General features: G+C 49.2%; 2 protein-coding genes across 5 annotated transcripts in view; both read left to right on the top strand.

Annotated features, from left to right (window-relative positions):
- The window catches only part of CFAP251 (cilia and flagella associated protein 251), a 72,345-nt gene extending 66,338 nt beyond the window's left edge, over positions 1-6,007 (top strand). For both annotated transcript variants that reach the window (XM_060401154.1, XM_060401153.1), the window contains 3 exons: positions 3,104-3,332; positions 4,380-4,481; positions 5,689-6,007. In XM_060401154.1, the coding sequence (XP_060257137.1) occupies positions 3,104-3,332; positions 4,380-4,481; positions 5,689-5,825 (468 nt within the window). In that variant the 3' untranslated portion in view covers positions 5,826-6,007. The remainder of the gene's footprint in view (positions 1-3,103; positions 3,333-4,379; positions 4,482-5,688) is intronic.
- Positions 6,008-20,266: 14,259 nt separating this feature from the next.
- The window catches only part of BCL7A (BAF chromatin remodeling complex subunit BCL7A), a 31,297-nt gene continuing 25,033 nt past the window's right edge, over positions 20,267-26,530 (top strand). For 2 of the 3 annotated variants that reach the window (XM_027956473.3, XM_042234041.2), the window contains exons 1-2: positions 20,267-20,491; positions 20,921-21,016. In XM_027956473.3, coding sequence (XP_027812274.1) covers positions 20,925-21,016 — 92 coding nt within the window. In that variant the 5' untranslated portion in view covers positions 20,267-20,491; positions 20,921-20,924. Of the gene's footprint in view, positions 20,492-20,734; positions 21,017-26,530 lie in introns of those variants that run through there. The other variant, XM_027956472.3, reaches the window with a different exon arrangement.

The following is a 26,530-nucleotide window of genomic DNA, read 5'->3' as shown; positions in this document are numbered from 1 at the left end:
AAAAAGAATATATACACAAACCAGATTTGCAAAAAAATAGACACATGTATTTTGTATGCATGGGAAAAAGTGTAAAGAAAGTGCCCCAGATCCTTCATAGTAATTATGATCAAGATGGGTGGACTGCAAGAGGTTTGTATTTTCTTCTTGATACTTGGGACAAGACCAAGACACTGGGATGCTCCAGACTGGCTGATATTTGACATTGCTTCCAACTGGTGCTTCTTTCAGTTTTTGCTCTACATTTATTTAGTGGACAGAAAGAAACTGGTTATCTACCAGTAAATATTGTGTACAAATACAGATTATCTTCCAAATTCATTCCTACAAACCAAGTTAGAGTTACATTCTGGGGGAAATCATTATTTCTCACTTTTCTATGGCTCTTATTCTCTCTCTCTCGTCTTTCTCTATAAAATTCAAAACCCCTCAATGTGGAGGAAGACATATTCGCCAATGAAGTCATTTGGTCCTTGGTTTTTCTTCACAGAAGTTGTAAAGTTACTAATTCCATCTATTTACTTGTTATAGGTCTGTTCAGATTTTCCAGTTTTTCTTGAGTCAGTTTTGGTCATTTGTATCTTCCTAGGAATTTGTTCATTTTTCCTAAGTTGTCTGATTTATTGGCATATAGTTGCTCATACTCCTTTTAATTTCTGTAAGATTGGTGTCAATACTTGCATTCCCTCTTTCATTCATGATTTTAAAAATTGGGGTCTTTTTTTCATGGTCAGTCTCACTTAATATTCGTCAACTGTGTTGATATTTTCAATGAATGATGGCTTCCTAGGTCTTCATTTTAAAAATTATATCACATAAGTCGTGTGTATGTTACAAAATATCTTTGTGTGTATAAAAGACTGCAGGATAAACACGGAAAAGAAAGAAAGGAAAAAAGAACTACAATGCACTTGTCATAAGTGATCAGTCCTGTCTTTGAGTTTCACACTGAATTATTTGCTTATTTATATAAACGAATGTCTAAATTATTCAGGATTCTGTGAGCTTCCCTGATGGCTCAACAGGTAAAGAATCCACCTGCAATGCAGGAGACAAGTATGAGACATGGGTTTGATCCCTGGGTCAGGAAGATCCCCTCGAAGAGGAAATGGCAACCCACTCCAGTATCATTGCTTGAAAAGTCCATGGACAGAGGAACCTGACAGGCTTCAGTCCATGGGGTCACAAAGAGTGGGACACAGCTGAGCACATGGCACAAAACAGCTTCTTCACAAAGCAGTTCAGTTCAGTTCAGTTCAGTTCAGTCGCTCAGTCGTGTCTGACTCTTTGCGACCCCATGAATCGCAGCACGCCAGGCTTCCCTGTCCATCACCAACTCCTGGAGTTCACTCAGACTCATGTCCATCGAGTCCGTGATGCCATCCAGGCATCTCATCCTCTGTCGTCCCCTTCTCCTCCTGCCCCCAATCCCTCCCAGCATCAGAGTCTTTTCCAATGAGTCAGCTCTTCTCATGAGGTGGCCAAAGTACTGGACTTTCAGCTTTATCATCATTCCTTCCAAAGAAATCCCAGGGCTGATCTCCTTCAGAATGGACTGGTTGGATCTCCTTGCAGTCCAAGGGACTCTCAAGAGTCTTCTCCAACACCACTGTTCAAAAGCATCAGTTCTTCGGCACTCAGCCTTCTTCACAGTCCAAGCAGGGACATAGCAAATACAGTGCAAGATTTGATGTTGTTCAGCCGCTCAGTCATGTCTGACTCTTTGCAGCTGCAAGCACTGCAACACGCCATGTTTCTCTGTTCTTCACCATTTCCTGGGGCCAGTTGGTGACGCCATCTAATCATCTCGTCCTCAGTCATCCCCTTCTCCTCCTGCCTTCAGTCTTTCCCAGAATCAGGGTCTTTTCCAATGAATCGGTTCTTCATATCAGGTAGCCAAAGTATTGAAGCTTCAGCTTCAGCATCAGTCCTTCCAGTGTATATTCAGGGTTGATTTCCTTTAGGAGTGACTGGTTTGATCTACTTGCAGTCCAAGGGACTCTCAAGAGTCTTCTCCAATACCTCAGTTCAAAGGCATCGATTCTTTGGTGCTCAGCCATTTTTTATTGTCCAGCTCTCACATCGGTACATGACTACTGGAAAAACCATAGCTTTGACTATACAGACCTTTGATACTTAGGTGAAAAGTGATAAAATGAAACACTGTTCATGCCAGTGCTAATAGTATTGGCCAGTTGGACAGTGGATCAGAGCTGCTGTAAAAAGTACCAAAACTGGGTGGCTTCACACAATGGGAATTTATTCTCTCGTGGAAATCCAAAATCAGGGTGTCAAGCAGGGTTAGGCTCTCTGTGAAACACATAGGGGATAAACCGTCCCTGCCTCTTCTAGTTTCTGTGGTTACCAGCAGTCCTTGTCTTTCCTTGTCTTAAGCTGTTATCATTCCAACCTCTGCCTCCACCATCATATGTCCATCTTGGCCCTGAGTGTCTCTCTCCTCTTTTAATGAGAATGTGACTGAGCCAAGCTTATTCTGCTTGCCACACGACAGGCCAATACATTGGGAGATGAGTTGTTGGAACATGGAATAACGATTTTAATCGTAAAGCTAGCAGACCAAGAAGATGGCAGACTAGCATCTCAAAAAATCATCTCCCCTCAGTCCCAGTTCGAGCTCCTTTTATACACAAGATGGGAGGGGCACACTGTGGCGTCAACCAATCGCTGAGCAGGACCACTAATTGTTTCTCGTTGACAGTTGCTCGCTAATGGTTGCTTGCTTGGGGAGGGGCCCACTGTGGCACCGACCAATGGCTGAGTAGGCCCACTACCAGCTTGCACCTGCCCCACTGCTATACAAGGACACCGGTCATATTGGATTAAAGGCCCACTTTATTCCAGTATTGACCTCATCATACTAGTTACATCTGCCATGACCCTGTTTCTAAATAAAGTCACATTCTGAGAGATGGGGAGTTAGGACTTCAACCTGTCTTTCTTGGGTTGGGGTGGCGGGAGGATACAGTCAACCCATAGCAGACATGTTCTAAGCTAACTACGAACACTTGTCTGTTACGCTCCAATTCTTAGAAATCCATCTGCTTACTGTGGTCCATTTTTTCCCCCCAAACCTCTTTTCTAGATTGAAGATATGTTTAACGAAATCAGATTTAGTGAGTATGTGGACACTGGAAAGCTCATCGACAAAATCAACTTACCAGATTTCTTCAAAGTCTACCTCAATCATAGGCCACCTTTCGGTAACACCATGAGCGGCATCCAGCAGAGCTTTGACATTCTTGGTTTCACCAATTCGAAGGGAGAGAAGGCTATTCGAAGAGAGGATTTTCTGAATCTGCTTCAAACTAAAGGTAAATGCACAAATAGGTAGGTCTCGTAACACCCTTGGGCCCATCCCACTGGAGAGAACTGAGCTGGGACACCCGCATCTTTGATTTGACAGAGCTTCAGCCCTGAGGATGCTGCTTACTGATTCACATGGCTGGTAAACAAGGGATAAAGGGAAGGATAGCAGGGACCTGAAGGATGGAGTATGTTTTCCAACTTCCAGGGAGTGCGCCATTCAGGGCCCTAGATGCCTTCCTCTCACCTTGGGCTTCCCAGGTGGTGCTAGGGGTAAAGAACCTGCCTGCCAATGCAGAAGACAGAAGAGACATGGGTCCAGTCCCTGGGTTGGGAAGGTCCCCTGGAGGAGGGAATGGCAACCGACTCCACTATTCTTGCCTGGAGAATCTCATAGACAGAGGAGCCTGGCAGGTTACAGTCATGGGGTCGCAAACAGTCGGACGTGACTGAAGCAATTTAGCACAGCACTCATAAAGCAGGAATACAAGTGTCAGCCATCAACCTCACGATGAGGTACCATGAGATTGGGTTACATTTGTGAGATAAAACCACACCAAAGTAAAAAAAAAAAAAAAATCGTTTTTAGGGACTTCCTGGGCAGTCCAGTGGTTGAGACTTTGAACTTCCAATGTGGAGGGCACGAGTTCAGTCCCTGGTCAGAGAAATAAGATGCCACGTGCTGTGTGGCACAGCCAAAAGACCAAAAAAAATTTTTTTTTTCCTTTTTCTCTGGGTGATCATTTCATCTCAGCAAAACTGGTGTTTCTAACATGAGGGAAACTGAAATGAAGCCAAGTGCAGTCTTTATCAGAAAGCTGTTCCCCATCTGCACAAGCCCCAACACAGTCCCCCAGGTTGGAGCCCCACTTTTAGCGCCATATAAGGAAGTCTATGTGACCGTAACACGGGACTTCCTAGGTGGCTTTTGTATCTTAAGAAAAAGAAACCCGTGGAATAATTCTCTGGAAGACTTTAGAAAGATGATGCTAAGCTCTGATATAAAGCTCAGTCCCACAAACTGAACTGCCTCCTTTTCGCTTTGCGATGCCCAGGTGAGCACATGACGGAAGAGGAGATGACGGACTGCTTTGCCACACTGTTTGGACTGAATCCCGAGGGCTGGAAATCCGAGCCTGCAGCCTCCTCTGTCAAAGGTACTACTAGCGAGTGGGCTCTGTCTGGGCACGTAACCAGGGCACGCTAATTTGTTGTCGACTTGAGTGCATTTATGTCTCCTGACTGGTGCCAGCCACTCTCCTTCATACCGCGCACACAACAAAGCAGGTCTGTAGGGAACCCAACATGAATAAGTTATGAAAGGACCAGGGAGCGGTGGTCACGTTGAAGAGATGAAAGCCTTTGTTCGCGGGCTCTGACATCCCCCATGTCTTCTGGCCTTGTTTTTCCCTTTATTCCCCCGACGCAGTCCTCATCTTTCCAACCAGGGTAGGCGAACACTGGCCACTAATTGAGAATACGGTTTGGAAGTCGTTTCAGGGGAGGTATAGTCAGGAGAGCCTTGGAGGACAAGAGGGTCAGGGACCGGGGGCAGGCAGGAGCCCGAACCCAAGTTGCCAGAACTTGAATGTCTTTAGAAATCCTCCTGGGGACTTCCCTAGTGGACCAGTGGTTAGGACTTGGTACTTCCACTGCAGGGCTCACAGGTTCAATCCCTGGTCGGGGAACTAAGATCCCACACGCGTGCGGTGTGGCCAAAAAAAAGATCATCTTCTTCTTCTTTCCTATATGAGGATTTCCCACCTCCTTCTCTTAGTCCATTGGCCCGAGTGTGCTGGAACATGTCTGTGGACAACCCCCGAGGGCTGCCCCGCTGCACCCCCCCAAGAAGTCAGGAGCAAAGACCCCTCACTGGGCTTCCTTCTTCTTCTCCTTTTGTTGTCTTTTCCCAATTTCAAATTGAACAGGGTTCCTAACTCAGACAGTTCTAGACTCCAGTGTCTGATCTGTCATTTCCAACCTGCAAGCTCCTCCACCCCATTCCTTGCGTACTTGGTATCTCAGAATTTAATTTTCACACACACACACACACACACACACACGCACATACATGGATACAGTATTCCTAAGTGTCTCAAAACAGTAAAATCAATGATGCCATATAGTTGAGGTTTTCCAATAACGTGTGCAGAGATTTGGGTAAGAGTGCGCCAAACCCAAACCACAGAGGAGGGATTTTGACCGATTTCCACCCCAGGACTTCTCAAGGAGCCAGAGCCAAATCCCTGCACAGAGTGCCTCTCACTTCTCTTTCGTATCAGTTCCTCATATTTTTTGGAAAATGCTTCTGAGTTAGAAACCTAATCATTATGAAGGTATTTGCTTTCTTCTCTTGTTTGTTAGGTTCCGAAATTTGCTTAGAAGAAGAACTTCCAGACGAAATCACTGCAGAAATATTCACGACTGAAATTCTTGGCTTAACCGTTTCCCAAGATTCTAGACAAGATCCTAGGATCATTGAAGCCGAGCAGAGTTTCTGAAGCACAAAGGACTTTGTGTGTGTGTGTGTGTGTGTGTGTGTGTGTGTGTGTGTGTGTGTGTGTGTGTGTATGTGTGTGTGTGGTCCCCCCCGCCAAGAGGTACCACTATTCTGGCATTTCCCTACCCCTGCTCTAATCTTCAGAACGTTTAGACATTAAAAGCATATTTCTGTTAAGCAGCAGATTTCACAGAATTGGACATTCCACTCTGTCCAAAATAGAAAAGTGGGTGGAAACAAGAAAAACACTGGGGGTTGGATGGACGTGGTGGCTGGAAACCCCGACTGCCATCCCCATGCCTGATCCCGTGCTGCCTGGAGCAGGGTTGCCAGGATGAGGAGGTGGTGTGGTCCCCGGGGGCAGAGAGGGCCTCGGCCAGCAGCTGTCCTTCCTCGTGACATGTGTGGCCTGATTCCCATCCTCTCGAGTGGCACCTGGACCCTTAGCCTAACATGGCCAGATCCAGATCATCCCAGTCTGCTGTTAGACTGGGGTGGGCGGTGTTGGGTGCTCAGTGCTGCTGAGAGCCCTGGCTTGTGGCTTCTTATCAGTAACCCCCCTGAGCAGTTGTGTGCAGCCGTTATGAAGAGCATCATCGGCCAAGCTTAACCCTGGTAGCAGCTGCCAGAGAGAATGCAGAAAAAGCCCTGCTCCCCGCCCCCCAGGGCCCTGTGGGTGCGCACCTGGACTAGAAACCACACAGCCAGCCTCCCCGGGGCAGAGCTCGGCCCGTGTCAGCCACCCTCTCCCGTGACACACACATCAGCACGGGCCCATCTGCTTGGCTCACAGCCTTGAACTCCGCTGGGCTGCAGAGCACCTAGCAGGCAAAAACAGATCCCCAGCTCAGGGGTTGTTTCAGGAGAGTGACTAAGGCTGCAGCGCTGTTTTGACCTTGAAGAGACGGTACCCCCGCCTATAAACAGATGAAAGTTATGGTCCGATTTCATCCTCGGTTATGAAGCCTCTCTCAGGCCAGTGGGCCAAAGGTTATCCTTCACATGTATTCAGTCCAACACCCCCACCCACCCGAACCAGCGCCTTTCCCAGAGAAACCAGCCTTTGAGATGACGTCGCTGACCTCTGTAAAGGTCCTTCCTCCCCAGGGGCAGAGCTCCATGTGAGAGAAACAGGACGGCTTCAGCATCCTTCTCCTGGCACAGAGCCCCCTGTGTGGCGGCCACTCGGAAACCTGGCTCCTGGTGAGTCCTCGGAACACCCCGGAACACAGGACAGAGCCAGCTCCCCAGCCAGGCTGTGTCACCGTGACCTTGGGACAGCCGGCGTGGGCCATGGTCCAGCAGGCACCCCACTGGTCAGATTTTACCTTCAGGGCTTGCAAGCTGGTTTACATTGCATTCTTTTTGAAAAACCCAAAAATAAAAACCAGCTTTATGAATCAACTTTGCAGCCGCTGAGGGCTTAGGAGAGATAGATTATCAAGCTGGTTAAAAGGTTCCTGGGGACGCTTTAGGGAACAGAAAACTCTCCAATGACTTGTTTCCTTCCAAAAAAAATAGCTCAGAGTTGGATGTCCTCTGGACACCCACAGGGAGCTTCTCTCATTGGATCTGGCTCCTCTTTTTTGGTTCTTATTAAGACATATATATTGGAGTCATTGTGTGGAGCAGAATAGGCCTGTGACCAGTTGGACCTACTGTGACTGGGCCAGTAGCAGTAACCACCTTCAGGCCCAGGCTAAGCCTCAGTCCCTCTGTGCTGAGTCGGTATGTGGAGGGGAAGGTCCTGGTGGCGGCCAGGAAGGGTTAGGGAGAGGGTCAGGCATCCCAGGTGACACTAGTGGTAAAGAATCTGCTCGCCAGTGCAAGAGACGTGGGTTCAATCCCTGCATCGGGAAGATCCCCTGGAGTTGGAAATGGAAACCAGCTCCAATATTCTTTCCTGGGAAATCCCATGGACAGAGGCACCTGGTGGGCTATACTCCATGGGGTCACAAAGAGTTAGACACGACTGAGCACACACACATAGGGTAAGGGTTAGGGTCAGGGCGGCTGTCCACCCAGGAAGGCCCAAGTAGCCAGGGACAGCAGTATCCGTGTCAACAGCCTGGCCAGAGGAGCTCCTGCTGGTGCTTTTCTTGGGGTGTCTCTCAGCCTGTGTGACCAGGAAGAAGAGCAGCTCAGGTGTACCTTCTGGCCCCCAGAGGGCATCTGCACCTCCATCCCCCTCAGGCCCACCAGCTGGCCGCACAGGCAGTGGAGAAGCGGGCCCCAGTGCCCCAGGCCAGGGGAGGAAGCGGGGCCGCCTTCCTGCCAAAGTGAGCAGAGAGCCCAGACTCTCCCAGCCGGGTGGCTGGCACAGCAGGGACACCAGAAAAGGAGGAAGGAGCGATGGCGAACAGTTTCACTGGGCTTGTACCTCAAGACGTGGGGACACACGCTGGACACCAGAAAGCACCATGTGATGCTCTGAAAGCACCATGTGATGCACTTTTGAAAAGATAATAGCATATCACATGGGCCTCTGGCTACTGGCCTCTGCATCCTGGCCTGTTGCTTCCAGAGTTCTGGAGGTGGAAAAGGCATAGTCGTCCAGGAACCACTCAGAGCCTCCCCCACCCCCCAGTCTCTCCTCCAGAACCCCCGGCCCCTCCGGTGCGGGGTGAGCATTCTGTTTACCCAGCACTGGCCCCACAGGCCAGGCTGGGCTGAGTCCTGCCTCTGCCACTGAGTAGCACCCTGTGTGCCCTCGGGTGTGGCTAATCTCTTAAACCTCAGTTTCCTCCTGGAACAATTCCTGGGGTGGTGGTGAGGATTAAAAGAGATATTGCAAATAAAGTGTTCCTGGCATAAGGTAGTGCTCAAAATAGGATGGCAGCTATTATTACTGCCGGCAGAAACTGTGCCTGAGACTCGGGAAGATGTCTGATGAGAATTAATCTCTTCCAACTCCAGGGTCTTAGCACCAGTTAACACTTGCTCAAATAAGGGTCTCTGCAAGCTTTGACAAAGGGCCCTCAATAAATATTTGCAGAGCGATTGAATGAATGAGCGTGAAGCTTCAGTGCTCTTTTAATAGCTGACTTAGTTTCTGAATCAAAGTGAATCCGGCCCCCACAGGCCATCCGCATCAGGGTCAGCAGACTCTCTGGAAAGGGCCAGAGAGTAAACAGTGGGGATCTGTGGACCCAGCGGGCTGTCGGACACCTCAGCTTGGCCGCTGGAACACAAATGCAGCCACACAGAACTTTGGTCCAGAGAAGAATGAGCGTGGCCCCATTCTAATCAAACTTTACTTATGGATGCTGAAATTAATGTGGATTTCATGAGAACTTCCTCATATCATGAAATCATCTTCTTTTGATATTTTTTTCCAACCACTTAAAAATGTGAATACTGGGACCTCCCTGGTGGTCCAGTGGTTAAGACTCTGCGCTTTCACTGCAGCAAGGTTGTGGTTCCATCCCTGATTGGGGCACTAAGATCCCACTTGCCTGGTGGCCCAAACAAACAAACAAACCAAAAATAAACAAATAACTGTTGAAACTATTCTTAGCTTGCAGACCACACAGACACGGCAGCCCAGATCCATCCCACAGGCTGGAGTTTGCTACACCTCATTGGCCAGGATGAATCCAACAGATTTTTACAAATATGACGAATCTATACAAAACACCTGACTAGTACTCATCAAAAATGCCCAGGTCATGGCACTTCCCATGGTGGTCCAGTGGGTAAGAATCTGCCTTCTGACACAGGGGATGCGGGTTTGATCCCCGGTTGGGGAACTAAGATGCCTTGTGTCGTGGGGAAGCTAAGCCTGCACATCCCAACTAGAGAGTCTACGTGCTACAGCAAAGACGCAGCACAGCCAAAAGAGAAAGCCCAGGTCATGACGAACATGAAAAGACTCAGAAACTGTCACAGGTCAAAGGAGCCTAAAGGGAGACGATGATGAAAAGTGAAGCAGGATCCTGGTTTTCTGGATCAGAAAAAAAAAAAAAAAGGACATTAGGAAGAACTGGTGAAACCCAGAGGAAGTCTGTGCTTTAGTTGATATTGTTTGCTCCAAACTTAATTTCTTAGTTTCAATAAACGTATCTTGGTTGCCTTAAACGTGCACACAAGGAAAGCTGGGCCAGCAGACTCGTGGAACCCTCTGACACACCAAGGCCAGACTCATTCAGTGAGCCAAAGGTTTGTATGGTCAGACCCTAGAAAGAGACATAAGCTCAAGGCGAGGTACACAGAAGTCTAGAACCATCTCTCCCTTTCCTTCAGTACCACTGTGGCGTGGTCCTTCCTCCCAAGTCTCAATAGGGATGTTTTCATGTGGGCAGGAGGGAGGGAGGGGGGGAGGGAGGCCGCATATTCAAGAGGATGATCCGGCCATTCGCACTCCTTTGCTTTCAGATATAGGATAGGCTGCCCCTCAGAGGATCCCAGGAAAGACCGCAGAGAAGTCACAGGTGGAGCCGCCCTGAAGCTGGTGTGTTATCTCACGTGACAGTAGACACATGTGCAAAAGTTCACAGTGGGTGTCAGCGCCATAAACCTTAAGCCCTCAGTCAGCATCAATTCATCCTTCGTAGTTTTCCCCCAGGAATCTCAACATTTTAAAAAGACACAATTTTCTCCATGATCTCGTTGTCCGTTCTTGCAGTCAGGTCTAACCCCACGTTCCCCCGAGTCACTGGTGGTATCCCAAAGGCATACAGTGAAGCTTCACCAGATGCTGGCCACTTACCTCTCCCTCAGTGTGCTGTGGATCCCCTCCACCTTTTCACTGTTCTAGGAAAGAGGACAGAATAGCAGAAACTGGTGCCAGATCCTCTAACAGCGACCTCAGTTTAACTGTGTGTGCCCTGCAGCATGCTAAGCCCAGAGATAAAGTGTGGCAGGAAGCACTGGCTCTTCCCCTTTGGAAGGTTACATCATAGTGAGGGAAACAGATATGTCAATAATAATTACAATGTTTTGTGATATGACATAGAGGCATCCAGAGCAGACAGGGTGGGAAGGAGGAGGAGCAGGAGGAGGCGACCAGGGAGAGGCGGAGAAGTTACATAAATGTGGCCCTCGCTCTAAGCCTATCTGAGTGGTGCCTGGGGGAAGTGGCAGGAGAGCAACTCAGGGAAGACAGTGGTCACATGGATGGCCTTGTGTGCCAAAGCAAGGAGGTTAAACTTGATGTTAAAGGGAAGGGAGAGAAGGAGATCAAACTTGCATCTCCAGGGCCTACGGTCAGGTGATGGGGAAGAGGGGTTGTCTGGGGAAAAGGACCACAGCAAGGAGACTATTACAGTACTCTGGGGAGAAGTGAAGGACTGCAATGAGAGAAAAGGCACTCAGGACAAGTAAGTATAAAGAAAAAGTTAAATGTTATCAAAGATAGTATCAATCATGACCCTTGGTTTGCAGCAATAGAAATTGGCTCTGGTTAGCTTCAGTGGAAAGTGACGTTATTTGAGGACCATAGGCTCCGTGGAGAGACTGGAGAAGCCAGCTCAGTAAATGGCCAGGAAGCAACCACAGCCAGGATGCCAGTGGTGCCACTGGGAGCTCAGTGCCTCCAATACCTCAGGCTCTCCAGTGGCCATTTCTGCTGTAAGGCATTTCTCCACTGCCCCATATGCCCTCAAAATTCCAAATCAAAACCACAATGAGATACCCTTTTACCTCCACAAGACTAAAATGAAAAAGAAATGGAAACACAATAACAAGTGTTGGTGAGGATGTGGAGAAACTGGAACCCTCCTATACTGCTGGTGGGAATGTGAAATGGTGCTTTGGAAAACAGGCTGGCAGTTTCTCAACATGTTAAACATAGAGTTACTGTATGACCCAGCAATTCCCCTCTGGTGAATTGGTATGTAGCTGGGAGAAATGAAAATACACATCTGCACAAAAACTTGTATACTAATATCATCACAGCATTATTCATAATAGCCAAAAAGTAGAAACAACCCAATGTCCATCAATGAATGTGGCAAATCCACATAATGGAATATTACTTGGCCATAAAAAGAATGAAGTATTAATACATGCTACCACATGGATGTAAAATATGCTGAGAAAAAGAAGTCAGACCCAAAATGACACATATTATATGATTCCACTTAAAATGTCCAGTGGAGGCAAATCCATAGAAATAGGAAATAAACTCTCAGTCAGCTAAGGCGAGGGATAGAAAGAATGATGGCGAATGGGTAGAGGGTTTCTTTTTTGGATGACAAGAATGCTCTAAAATTGATTGTGGTGATGGTTTCACAACTCTGTGACTATACTAAAAAAAACTTTAAAGGGTGAATTTTATGGTATGTTAATTACGTCTCAATAAAGCTATTATATAAAAAAAACATCAACAGGCAACCCACTTGAAAAATGGGCAGAAGACCTGAATAGATATTTTTCTAAAGAAGACATACAGATGGTCAACGGGCACATAAAAAGATGCTTGACATCACCGATTATCAGGGAAATGCAAATCAAAACCACAAAGAGCTATATCACCTCACACCTGTCAGAATGGCTATCACCAAAAAGACCATAAGTAACAAATGTTGGTGCAGGTGGGGAGAAAAGGGAACCAATGTCTACATTGTACCCCTGAAACTTACATAATACTGTAATAAATCAACTATACGTCAGTAAAAAAAAAAAAAATCAATTGACTAGACCATCCGCCTACTAGATCAAGGTTAGGTCCCATGCCCAGGACCTAGAACTCCCAGGTGGAAGAGTGAAATGGCCCCCACCCCCCAGCTTCTGTAGTAGGGGGCAGCCTCCATCCCTAAAGGTTCACCCAGAACTAGGAAAGGTTTTCAGAGGCAGCCAAAATGACGCACGTGTGGGAGCAAGGGAGAAGACGTTTGGGCAGCCGTCTGGATTCCTGACTTAAGAGCTCACCAAGCGCATCGGTAGATGGATTCCAACTCCGCTCCGGGTCACTGGGTCATGACCAGATGTTCTGTGTTTAATCATTCATTGTTAGAAGAGCGACTGTGTTACACCATCTCACCTTTGAACACATCCGTCTTCTGAAGCACTTTATATCTACTATCTCTCTGTTTGAATATGGCCTCAAGTGGCCTAACTTTTAGTCTGGCAGCTTGCCAATCTATTAGTATTTGAGCTGGGAACCATTTTTAGAGTGGTAGTTATAGGCAAGAAAAAGTAGGCATAGAAGCAATTTGGACTATTTGGTTTATTAAAAAATTTTTTTTAATATTTATTTATTTATTCGGCTGCTCCTGGTCTTAGCTGTGGCATGCAGGATATTTAGTTGCAGCATGTAAATTCTTAGTTGTGGCATGTGGGATCTAGTTCCCTGATCAGTGATTGAATCTAGGCCCCCTGTTGGAAGTGCAGAGTCTGAGCCACTGGACCATTAGGGAAGTGCCGCTGCCCCGCAAAGTTTTACTGGCCCAATCTCTGAAATTTATCATCAGGCCCACATTGTCGGGGAGACCTTCCCTGCAATGAACTGGGACCACATAGGGCTCCACCAATGGCGTGCTGGTGAATGTTTGCCAATCCTCTCTCGGTAGGGAGGGACAGGAGGGTCCCGAGAGCACTCACAGGGGGCTGACTTACAACTGTCCACATTCTGATGCCTATGGAGTGGGGAGCACAGTCCAGAGGCACAGGAGAGAGGGGCTCTGGCTGGAACTCTGCAGACTGACTGCGGGATGGGAGTATCCTTTTCTGCACAAGGAGGGAGGCTTCCAACTCCGCAGCTCATCCGTTCTGTCTGTCTCTGAGGAAGGGGCTGTGTTTCATCCTGTGGTTAGAGTGTTCCCTTCAAAGTTCCCCCCTTGGCTGGGCCTTGCTAATGATGTTCCCCAAACACCATAGCTCCTCTGTTTATGAAAACAGTACTCGGTTGCAAGTTGCTAGGCGAGGACCAAGTCTACCCAGAAACGCCAGGGCTGGGTCTGCATCTTCCTCACAGTCACATGTCTCCATCTGTGTTCTTATCCTTCCTCCACCCCAAACTCCCACCCCTTGGTGAATGAGCCTTCATCTCAGGGGGAGGAGTGAAGTAAGAGTTGAATTTACCAGTCCTAGGAAGAGTAGTTTGACTTCAGTCCCCAGCATGGGGCGTACCGATGCGAAGATCATAGAGGGTGGTATTTAACAAATACTTTTCGGTATTTGGGGAAGATCCCCTGGAGGAGGGCTACAGCAGCTCACTCCAGTATTCTTGCCTGGAGAATCCCATGGACAGAGGAGCCTGGCAGGCTATAGTCCATAGGGTTGCAAAGAGTCGGACAAGACTGAGGTGACTTAGCATGCATTTTGGTATCTAGCACTTACAATGTGCCAAGCACTGTTCTAAATTCTTGACAAATACTGTTTATTTGTTTTTTGGTATGTTTTCCAATTGAAGTGTAGTTGACTAACAGTGTCATGTTAGGTGTACACCCCACATGATTCAGTTATATGTGTGCATGGTATATGTGTGTGTATATTCTTTTTCAGATTCTTTTTTCCTTATAGATTATTACAAAATATTGAGTGTAGTGCTCTGTGCTATACAGTAGGTACTCATTGGTTATCTACTTTATATACATAGCAGTGCGTATATGTTGGGCTTCCCAGGTGACGCAGTGGTAAAGAATCCACTTGCCAGTTCTGCAGACTGACTGCGGGATGGTAGTATCCTTTTCCACAGGTTCGATCCCTGGGTTAGGAAGATCCCATGTAGTAGGAGATGGCAACCCACCTCAATACTCTTGCCTGGAAAATTTCATAGACAGAGGAGCCTGGCAGGCTACAGTCCATGGGGTCACAAAGAGTCGGACACAAGTGAGCAGGCATGAACGCACGTGTATATGTTAATCATAAACTCCTAGTTTATCCCACCCTCCTTCCTTGACAAATACTGTTTTTAATTCACATAACTCTATGAGGCAAGTCTTATTTTCATCCCCATTTTACACATGAGGCACAGAAAGGTCAAAACACAAGTCACGGCTAAATAACTCACTTCTGGAACCTAACAGTCACTCTTTCAATGTGTCTGAAATAATCACAAACATTCAGTGAGAGCTTGACTTCCAGCCCTGATACTTAGTTATTCAGACACACACTCAAGCTGAAAGCAACTAAAAATGCTAGAAAACATATTTTAAAAACATCCTAAAAGCCACCACATGCTGACAAGATAGTAAGGACTAGGCGAAACTCCAGGAAAAAAAGAATCCTGAAAACTAATCCAGCAAGAAGGCCACTTGAAGCCTGTAGATATTTGCCAAGCGTAGCATATTTGAACTTTAGTGTGAATGGTTTTCTGAGGCAAGAGATCAGAAATCGAAGTCCAGGATCCACATAGTGGGGAGATGAGACCTTGCCCACAATCACGCAGGCTTATTAGAAGGCCCTCGATAATGGGCTTCACCAGTGGTGTGTGGCAGATGTTTATCACCAGCTCTTGGCTTGCTGGGGAAGGGTCCTGATACATTATTTTGTTGTTCAGTCATGTCTGACACTTTGCAACCCAATGGACTGCAGCATGCCAGGCCTCCCTGTCCTTCACTGTCTCCTGGAGTTCGCTCAAATCATGTCCATTGAGTCAGTGATGCCATCCAACCATCTCATCTTCTGTCTCCACCTTCTGCTCCTGCCCTCAATCTTTCCCAGCTTCAGAGTTTTTCCCAGTGAGTCGGCTCTTCACATCAGGTGAACCGAAGTATTGGAGCTTCAGCTTCAGCATCAGTCCTCCCAGTGTATATTCAGGGTTGATTTCCTTTAGGATGGACTGGTTTGATCTCCTTGCAGTCCAAGGGACTCTCAAGAATCTTCTTTAACACCACAGTTCAAAAGAATCAGTTCTTTGGTGCTCAGCTTTCTTTATGGCCCAACTCTCATATCCATACATGACTACTGGAAAAACCATAGCTTTGACTAGATGGACCTTTGTTGGCAAAGTAATGTCTCTGCTTTTTAACATACTGTCTAGGTGGGTCATAACTTTTCTTCCAAGGAGCAAGCAGCTTTTAATTTCATGGCTGCAGTCACCATTTACAGTGATTTTGGAGCCCAAGAAAATAAAGTCTGTCACTGTATCCATTCTTTCCCCATCTATTTGCCATGAAGAGATGGGACCAGATGCCATGATCTTCGTTTTTTGAATGCTGAATTTTAAGCCAGCTTTTTCACCCTCCTCTTTCACTTTCACCAAGAGGCTCTTCAGTTCCTCTTCGCTTTCTGCCATAAGGATGGTGTTATCTGCATATCTGAGGTTATTGATATTTCTCACAGCAGTCTTGATTCCAGCTTGTGCTTCATCCAGCCCAGCGTTTCTCATGATGTACTCTGCATATAAGTTAAATAAGCAGGGTGACAATATACAGCTTTGACGTACTCCTTTCCCAATTTAGAACCAGTCCATTGTTCCATGTCTGGTTCTGTTGCTTCTTGATCTGCATACAGATTTCTCAGGAGGCAGGTCAGATGGTCTGATATTCCAATCTCTTGAAGAATTTTCAACAAGTTTGTTGTGATCCACACAGTCAAAGGCTTTGGCATAGTCAATAAAGCAGAAGTAGATGTTTTTCTGGAATTCTCTCACTTTTTCGATGATCCAGAGGATGTTGGCAATTTGATCTCTGATTCCTCTGCCTTTTCTAACTCCAGCTTGAACATCTGGAAGTTCACAGTTCACTTACTGTTGAAGCCTAGCTTGGAGAATTTTCAGCATTACTTTGCTAGTGTGTGAGATTAATGCAGTTGTGTGGTAGTTTGAACATTCTTTGGCATTGCCTTTCTTTGGGATTGGAATGAAAATTGACCTTTTCTGATCCTGTGGCCACTGCTGAGTTTTCCAAATTTGTTGGTATATTGAGCGCAGCACTTTCACAGCATCATCTTTTAGGATTTGAAATAGCTCAGCTGGAATTCCATCACCTCCACTAGCTTTGCTCATAGGGATGCTTCCTAAGGCCCACTTGACATTCCAGGATGTCTGGCTCTAGGTGAGTGATCACACCATCCTGATTATCTGGGTCATAAAGATCTTTTTTGTATAGTTCTTCTGTGTATTCTTGCCACATTAATATCTTCTGCTTCTTTTAGGTCCATACCATTTCTGTCCTTTGAGCCCACTTTGCATGAAATGTTCCCTCAGTATCTCTAATTTTCTTGAAGAGATCTCTAGTCTTCCCCATTCTGTTGTTTTCCTCTATTTCTTTGCATTGATCGCTGAGGAAGGCTTTCTTATCTCTCCTTGCTATTCTTTGGAACTCTGCATTCAAATGGGTATATCTTTCCTTTTCTCCTTTGCCTTTCGCTTGTCTTCTTTTCACAGCTATTTGTGAGGCCTCCTCAGACAACCATTTTGCCTTTTTGCATTTCTTTTTCTTGGGGATAGTCTTGATCCCTGTCTCCTGTACAGTGTCACAAACCTCCATCCATAGTTCTTCAGGCAGTCTGTCTATCAGATCTAATCCCGTGAATCTATTTCTCACTTCCATTGTATAATTGTAAGGGATTTGACTTAGGTCGTACCTGAATGGTCTAGTGGTTTTTCCTACGTTCTTCAATTTAAGTCTGAATTTGGCAATGAGGAGTTTATGATCTGAGCCACGATCAGCTCCCAGTCTTGTTTTGGCTGACTGTACAGAGCTTCTCCATCTTTGGTTGCAAAGAATATAATCAATCTGATTTTGGTGTTGACCATCTGGTAATGTCCATGTGTAGAGAATTCTCTTGTGTTGTTGGAAGAGGGTGTTTGCTATGACCAGTGCATTCTCTTGGCAAAACTCTCTTAGTCTTTGCCCTGCTTCATTCTGTACTCCAAGGCCAAATTTGTCTGTTACCTCAGGTATTTCTTGACTTCATACTTTTGCATTTCAGTCCCCTATAATGAAAAGGACATCTTTTTTGGGTGTTACTTCTAGAAGGTCTTGTAGGTCTTCACAGAACCATTCAACTTTTGCTTCTTCAGCAGTACGGGCTGGGGTATAGACTTGGATTACTGTGATATTGAATGGTTTGCTTTGGAAATGAACAGAGATCATTCTGTCGTTTTTGAGATTGCATCCAAGCACTGCATTTCAGACTCTTTTGTTGACTCTGATGCCATCATAGTCAACGCTGTCTATAGCACTTGCCAATTTCTGTAAACGTGATTTCAAACTATTTACATGAGGTCACTGAACACAGAGTTGGGATATGTAGGCCTGTCAGCACTGACCCTACCCTGGGTACAATAAGCAAATCAGTCTCATCACTTAGGCAACCTGTATTAGTATCACCTGGGGGTCCAGGGACCCACCAGCCCTGAATTTGGATGTCAAATATTTATTTATTTGGCCACACGAGGTCTTAGTTGAGACACACGCAATCTTCAATCTTTGTTGCAGCATGGGGGATCTTTTTTGTTAGTTGCAGCATGCTAACTCTTACTTGCGGCATGTGGGATCTAGTTCCTTTGGAGGCTTAGCCACTGGACCACCAGGGAAGCCCCCTGACCTTGGACGTTGGTCATTATGCACTAGCAGTGCCCTCAGGAGCCTGGCAGAAGCAAATATAAAGTATCTGGAGACAAAGGTAGCTTCATTCTAGGCCTCCAATTATCCCTATAAATAAATTTGGAAATACAGTGTCCAGCAAGGTCAAAGAAAATCAGGCAGATCACAAGGAAATAGGACACCATGAGTAAGAACTAGCAGAAACAGACTCTCAGAAACTTCAAATATCAATGGTCAGACACAGACTATTAAACAACTGTGCATTGTTGAAAGGAAGAAGTGTAAAAATATCTGCAGGAGACAGGAAACTATAAAAAGTGCCACACTAGATTTATAAAGAACATTTGTAGAGAGCTTTGTAGTTTAGTCGGAGATGAAAAACATACATGCCTTCAGGGGCCATGTGGTAACACAAATGAGTACAGTGACTAGGTGACACATGGGTGACCTGGGAGCTGTATCCAAAGGGTACAGGGCTCCTCAGCTCCAGCTGATTGTTGCCATGTGGACAGGGTGCCCAGTTTGCAGATCTGACATGTCTATAGAAGCTGGATATTTGGATTTCTTTTTATTGTGGTCAAATACACATAACATAAAATGGACCACTGTGGAACCTCCTTGGCAGTCCAGTGGTTACGACTCAGTGCTTTCACTGCCAGGGGCCTAGGTTTGATCCTTGGTTGGGGAATTAAGATTCTGCAAGCTGAGTGGCACAGAAAAAAAAACACCTTACCAAACACTGTAACAATTTAAAGTTCAGTGGCATAAAGCGCATTCAGTCACCATCATCTTCTTTCAGAACCTTTTTTCATCAGCCCTCCATCCCCAGAAAGGAAACTCCATACGCATTTGAAGTCACTTCCCATTCCCCACTCCCCAGTCCCTGGCAACCACAAATCTGGTTTCTGTCTCTATGGATTTGCCAAGCTTAGATAACTCATGTAAGTGGAATCATACAATATCTGTCCTTTTGTGACTGGCTTCTTTCACTTAGGATGTTTTCAAAGTTCATCCACGCTGTGGCATGTATCAGTACTTTATTCCTTTTTAATGACTGAATAATATCCCACTGTATTAAATATGCACATTTGTCCATTCATTCAGTATTTGGATTTTAAAATATATCTTCTACTTTGGACTCAAATGTATGTATTTAAATGTTATGTGTAACTTTAAGGATGTATCTGCTGGTCAGGTAAGTCAAAGCATCAGTGATATGGACCTGTGTTTTATGACCTGCTGTGACATGCTTTCCCATGTAGTCCTCACGTTAGGAACGTGGGGTTCAGGATGGTAAAAGGACATGCCTAGGAAAAGGCCTTCAGTGGAGCTTCCACTCCATAGCACCAGAAAATTTTCTCCCCCACACCAAAGCCTTGGGGCAAAGGGCTTGGTTTAAGAATGAGTGGTAGTCACACATCCAGCTCACAGCTTGTTGGGCTAGTTGATCTCCAAGGCACTGGGTTTACTGACAGGGGTCATTCTCTTTCCGGAACATCCATCTGGGCGTGAACCCGCTCTGTTCAATACCAGTTTAGCTGCAGCAGAACACAAGGATGGCTTATCCTGGTAACTGTAGATTGGTGCAGAGCTGTCTTGAGGCACCGTGGGGAAGACACCATCCCAGAAGTCCTCCTCGCAGCCGGCCAGGCTTCTTTACCTGCCAGGGTCATTTCAGCAGCTGGGCTGAGCCTGGAACTTACATCAGGTGTGGCTTAAGCTCAAATCTGGTTTAGGACAGAAACTCCAGCGTGGGCCCGCTTCCCTTATTTATGGTGAGGGCAACTTATCACTAGAGGCAATGTCTAAAAGCCCCTCTTGAAATGCTGATAAATAATCATCGAGCTTTTCCTGCGCCGAAAGCTATTTAAGAAGCAAGGTCGAATGTTTCTTGTAGTCACCCCAAGCTCCTTTCCTCCTACCCTAGTTTTCCAAAAGGACGAAAGACAGGGAAGCGACGTCCTAGCTCGCGTATTTAAACCCGGCATAAGGCCAGCAGAGGTCCGCGTTTCTCAACTCTTTCCAAGAGCACCTCGCGTCCCGAATCGGCGCCTTCAACTCTGAGAAGTCGGGAGCCCCACAGGAAACTTGCATTACTGCAGCCGCTGCCACACACCGGGGGCCGCGGACGGGCGGCCGCGTCGGCTCCCCAGGAATGCGTCCCCTCCACGGCCGGCCGGCCAGCCGGCCCGCTCTCCACGGGGAACCCCTCGGCACCTGCGGCCTCCAAGTAAGTGTCCGCGCGCACCTCCGCCCGCCAGCCCGCTTCCCCTACGACCCCGCGTGCCTGGAGCCGGGGGTAGCCAGGAGCCCTCGCCACCTCCCCCGGGGAGCGGGGGTCGCGGGCGCCTCCCCCGGGTGGGCGGAGAGGCTGCCGGCGCTGCTCCGCGGCGGCGGCGCCCGGAGGCCGCACTGGCGGCGGCCGCGGCGGCGCTGCTCCCCCTGCTTGGTGCAGCTGCCGCCCGGCGCTTGCGCACTGGGCCCTGGGCGCGCGGCGGCACCAGGCTTTGTGTGTGTGTGTATGTGTGCGAGTGTGTGTGTGTGTGTGTGTCCGTGTGTGAGTGAGTGAGCGGGCGGGCGGGCGGGCGCGAGTGTGGCCGCCGCGGAGCGCGAGCAGGACCCGGCGGGCGCGCTCCCCCAGCCTCTCTCTCCCCGCCAGAACCATGTCGGGCAGGTCGGTTCGAGCCGAGACCAGGAGCCGGGCCAAAGATGATATCAAGAGGGTCATGGCGGCTATCGAGAAAGTGCGCAAATGGTAAGCGGAGGCGCCGGCTCGTTCGCTCGCCGGCTCGGCGCCGCGGCCGCCCCGAACCCCGAAACCAGATACAAAAAGCCGGCGGGGCGCAGCGCCCCGGGCCGCCCGCGGGCCCGGGAGTTGGAGAGGGCGGGCGGCGCGCGAGCCGGGTCACCTGCGCGCGGCGGGGGCCGCGGCCGCTGCCCAGGTGCGCTCGCGCCTGTCGCCCACCTGGCGCGGCGGCGGCAGCCTGGAGGCGACAGGCGCCCCGGGCCGGGCGGTGGAGCAGCGGGCAGTCCCCGGCGCGGCGCTTGGCTCCCGGGAGGGGGGCTCGGGGCCGGCCCCAGAAGCCATTTCGTTTTGTGCAAGTCACATGAAAGCGGCTTCCCGCGCGCCGGGGCCGCGATGCCGGCGGCGGAGGGGAGAGCGCGAGCTCCATTGTGCAAGCACCGAGCGGGCCGCCGCCGTCTCCGTCTCCTCCCCGCGCGCCCCGGGCGGCGCAGCGCCGGCCCCCGCGCCCTTGCCCGCGCCGGGCCTCCCTCTCTCCCTCCCTCCCCGGCTGGCTCGCTCGCTCGCTCCCCGCCTCCCAGGCTCGGCGCCCTCGAGTCTGCGGAGTTTGTAGAGCGCGAGCCGTTTAAATTTAGCGCTTTGGGCTGCCTGGAGCGAGGGCTCTTGGCGACGAAGAAAGATGGGGGCGAGCGCGAGGAGGAAACGCTGGCTGCGGCCGCGGGGCCCGGGGCTCCTGGCGCCCCCCACCCCCCTTCCCGCCCAGCTCTGCCGGGACCCAGGCTCGGGGGCTCGGGCGAGCGAACGTTTGGGGCCAGACCCCGGTCCTGGGCCGCGTGTGCTGCTCCAAACCCGGTGGTTCGTGTTTGTTTTGCGGAGAGAGCTGTTGTTTTTGTTCTCTGCGCGGGGGGCGAGGGGGACTCGAGTGTCGGGCCGTGCGGGTTTCTCCGGCTCACGTTAGATTCCGTCCGGCGTGGCCTGGTTGTAATTAATACGACTGAACGTTTCCCCGGCCTCGTCCGGGTCTGTCTCGGAATCGGCCCGAGGGCCAGGCCCGAGACGCCAGCCGATCGTCAGGTTGGGGCAGACTTGTTGAAAACTCCCGGCTCCCGGATTTCAACTTTATTATTTTTTTCCCACGGCCTCACCAGGGTCAGGGAGGGAGAAGAGCCGCCGCGACGTTCGAGTGTCAGTGCCCGCGGGCTCATTCTGACCCTTTATTTAAAGCCTGAAAACCCGGCAAGGCCCCGTGGCGGGCTCTGTTTATGTTTAGGGGTGTCATTTCTCAAGTAACGCCTGGGTCTCTCAAAACCACTGGGGGCGAGCCTCCAGTCTAGCCGTGTCACAAGTTAACTGTCCTTTCTGAGTCAAACCCAACAAAAAAGGCAAGAGGAAAATCAATAAAGTCCACGTGCTCCCAGGCCTCCTATGGAAAGGGCTGTCTGCAGATGGCCGGATGCCCAGCCGAGGGCTGGGTTTGGCTCCAATGGGACAAAGAATTTTCAGAACCGTGAGAAGGGGAGGCCTTCCAAAGTTGAGATCCAAGTCTTCCCTGCCGTGGGAGCTCCCCTGACGCGCAGGGCGCCGAGTGCCGGGACTGGAGCCATTTAAAAATGGCAGAAACAGCTGCAGGCCAAAACACACACAGGAAAACAAGCCCACCACCCCCTCTCCAGCGGGATTCTCAGAGGCAAGCTGGAGTTGTCCCCTGCCTGAGCGCCTAGGCAAAGAAAGAGCTGTTGTCTGGGCCTGAGTTCCTTCTGTTACCAGCCTAGAGGTGAGAAAGGGGTGGAGGCACGCTGCCTTTCTGTGCTTTGGGAGGCCTGGTGGGGCCTCCTGCCCTAGGTTCCCAGCCTGGCAGAGGCTCCTGCACCCTGACAGCTGCTCCTGGAGGGCCCACCCGCCAGCTGCTCTGCTGGGAGGGCAGATGGAGCAGTGGGCTTTTCCACCCTGGGGGCCCCAGAGCAGCCAGCCTGGAAGCCTTCAGTGCTGCTGAGCAGGCTCTGGTTTGGGGAGGAGGGGAGGAGAACATGTCTCCCTCCCTTTTTGTGTTTTGGGAAACTAGGAGTCAAGTACATTAAAGACCTCAGACTTTGGGATCTTATGACTGGACTTGCAGTTCACTTCCTTGCTGTGACTTTGGGCTAACCACATAACTTCTCTAACCATAACAGCAAAGGGTCCCTGTGTGCCTTCTCCCCTCCTGGAATAATACCATGTCTCCAAAAGCACTTAATCCTTCACACAGGGAGGGGTGTGTGTGTGTATCTCTCAGCCATCTCCAACTCTTTGCGACCCCATGGACTATAGCCTTCCAGGCTCCTCTGTCCATGGAATTCTCCAGGCAAGAATGCTGGAGTGGGGAGCCATTTCCCTGGTCATTAAATGCTGCCTTTATTGTCAAGTAGAAGCTTGGTTTTGCTGATTTTTTTTCCCCTCCCGCCCGTTCTAAGCAAAAGGGACTTTACCAATTTCATAGGTTTCCCCAGTACCAAGAAGCCAAATCCTACCCTCACTCTGCCTTTAGAATGTGTCTTCCAGTCAGCCCTTGTGGTTTGGGGTTGTTTATTAACTCTGTGGCCACCAACCGTGTCTGGGACGTCCTACTGGCTGGGACACTGGGTTGCCAGATTTAGCAAATAAAATTACAGACACCCAGTTAAATTTGAATTCCAGATAAACAACAAAATAATATTTTTAAGTAGGTTTTTTTTTTTTTTTTTTTTTAGTGTAAGTGTGTCCCATGCACTGTTTGGGACATACTTATACTAAAAAATATTATTCATTGTTTATCTGAAATTAACTCAACATCCCGTTTCTCTCTTTTTTAAAAAAATTCAGAATGGAGGTGCCTAGCATACCACAGCCTGTAAGCCTAGGGTGGTGTTTCTCCTCAGTTCCAGTGACCCCTAAAAATCCCCCTTCTGCCAAGCCCTACCCTTCCCCTCCTCTGGAAAAAGCCCTGTGCTGCCCTATACATAGCTACCGGCTATTTCTCCTCTCCTTTCTGTCTGATACCCCAGCGAGGCCAGCTGGTGGAGTGCAAGGCAGCCAGATCATGGCTGAAGGAAGAACAAAATGGTGGGCTCGTTTGGGGGGAAACTGGGGCAGGGTTAGGAGGCCCGGTGTGGTGGAGAAGAGAGGGAAGTGGGAGTCACTGGGCAAGTGGTAAAACGCTTGAGCCTTGAAGTAGGCTTAGGCCCAGGGACCCCCCTGGGACCGCGGTCTGAAGGGTCCCTCAGTGACTCGTGGAGCTGCAGAGAGGCTTGTTCCCTGAAACCTCCCACAGTCCCTGGGGGAGGAGGGTTTGACTGTGCCTAGACCCTCGCCTCAGTACCTGCAGGGGCACCTCCTGCCAGGCACAGGGCAGGTCAAGCGGGCGTGGGCCTAGTTAGGATGAAGCCAGCCATAGCCAGACCTTCTCTGGCATCAAGGACTAGCCCCGGGAAGTGGAGAGGAAGTGACGGCTTCAGAGCTGTCTTTGCGGGGGTCAGGTCTCCCTGGCTGGCCAGCATTCGGAGCTGACCCTGAGGCAACATTAGGAATTGGCCTTGGCCTGGAGGATCTAGGGAGAAGGGTGCTCGTAGTTAACACAGGAGCTTGTGCTGGGGTAGGGCGTTTGGGGCTCTCTTCCTCCAGCTGACTTCCTTTGTTCAGGAACCCAGCCTGGTGGGGAAGAGACAGGCACTTCAGCCTGGCTGGTTACAGGAGGGCTGTGGGCGTGCCCATCAAGGCCAGGTCGGGCTGCAGCCTGGAGGTTGTGAATCCAGACCTGTGCCTAGAGGTGGTGAGACTCAGGGGTCTGAGAGACCCCACGGCCCCATCTGCTCCTTGGGGCGTGCAGGTCCCTCATGGCCATATTGTGTTTTTAAGAATGGCCAGCAATCTGGATTTGAATGTGGGGTTTGACTTGTTTGTTGGTTTTATTTTTCCAAGTCTGCCAATGGATTCCAATTTTTTAAAGTACCATATATATAGGCCAGACAAAATGTGCCTCTTGGCCGCTTGTCTGCCACCACAAATGTAAGGTGATAAGTACAACTTAATACACTCCTTGGGGGTTGAGGGGGCTGCGAGTTCTAGGGTGATGGCTTTGGAGGTGGTGGTAGGAACGCTTCGCTGCTCCTCTAGGTCTGTGTGTCGTATCCTAAGGCACTGCCGAGCCGCTGGCTTGATGACACACCCAACACTCCCTGGACGTGTCTACAAAGTACTGGGTTCTCACTCAACATCTTGCCCCTGAACTCCAGGGCCTGTCTCTCCCTGGGTGGCTGCTGGCTGGACTGCAGACTATGATCAGAATCTCAGTGCTCTTCCCTCTGACCCCTGGCCCCTCAGTGCCTACACCTAGAAATGGAACTGAAGAACAGTTTCTAATGCCTGGAGCGAGTTGGGAACTGGGGCCACCCGGCTGTGTTCCGCTCAGAACCTGTGGGGTCCATAACCTCCCTGAACCTGCAGCTTGCCACATTCATCTCGGCTCACGTGTGGCCTGCGAAGCCTAGGTCTGGCACCCTTTATACCCTGAGAGGTGTCCTGTGTATTGCAAGTCAGTTACTTTTTTTTCTGTTTTAAACACAATCAAGCCTTGGATCTGCTGACCTACCGGGGCCTGGGCAGAGGAAACCAGCTTGTGAGGAGTGAGTGCCTGTGGCTCTTTGGGTGGGATTGGAGCCGTTTGTGCCTCTTTTTCCAGCTTCTGTGGCTGATGAGCTCTGTGGAGTCATTTCTTAGTTTTTTTTCACGGGAGACAGAATACCAGGGGTACAGCCCACGTCCAGCCGCGGTTCTGCTGTAGCACTAGCTGCGTGACCATGAACTAGTGGTATAACTTCTCTGGGCCTCCCGTTTCCTCATCTGTGAAGCAGGATGACAATAGTTCCCCTCTCATAGGCCTGTGTAAATAAAGCATTTGGCATGAAGTAAGCCCTCAGCACACAATGGCTATTGTGATGGCCGCTTTGTCTCCGAGGTTGTTTCTTGGAATGTCTCTGTCCCTTCCAGGCACCTTCTGATTATTCAGAATGGAGATGGGCACAGACTGGGGTTGTGGGTCATCCATCCTGCCTCCAAGAGGTAGGGGATAGGTGGATAGTGACTTAGGTACCTTATTTAATTCTCTCAGGGCTAAAAGGGACAGGGATGGGGGCAGGGGAGCTAGTCCAGAAAGCAGCGTGGCAGGGAGGTGTGAACACTGGTGAGAACGACTCCAGCTCCCCCTACCTCAGTTTCTTTATCAAACAGGAAAGGTGACTGTTTACTGTCACCAGAGATTATGGGAAAATTAAAGCAAGTGCGTATAGTGCTTATCACACAGAAGGCACTAGAAACGGTCACAGTAGAATTATTGTTGCTGTCGCTTAGTCGCCCAGTTGTGTCTAACTCTGCGACCTCATGGACTGCAGCAGGCCAGGCCTCCCCGTCCCTCACCGTCTCCCAAAGTTTGCCCAAGTTCACGTCCATTGCATCGGTGAGGTCATCCAGCCATCTCATCCTTTGACGCCCTCTTCTCTCTCTGCCCTCAGTCTT

The sequence above is a fragment of the Ovis aries genome, chromosome 17, assembly GCF_016772045.2.
Source record: "Ovis aries strain OAR_USU_Benz2616 breed Rambouillet chromosome 17, ARS-UI_Ramb_v3.0, whole genome shotgun sequence".
In the NCBI taxonomy this organism is placed as follows: domain Eukaryota; kingdom Metazoa; phylum Chordata; class Mammalia; order Artiodactyla; family Bovidae; genus Ovis; species Ovis aries.
This window is presented reverse-complemented; position numbering and strand designations above follow the sequence as displayed.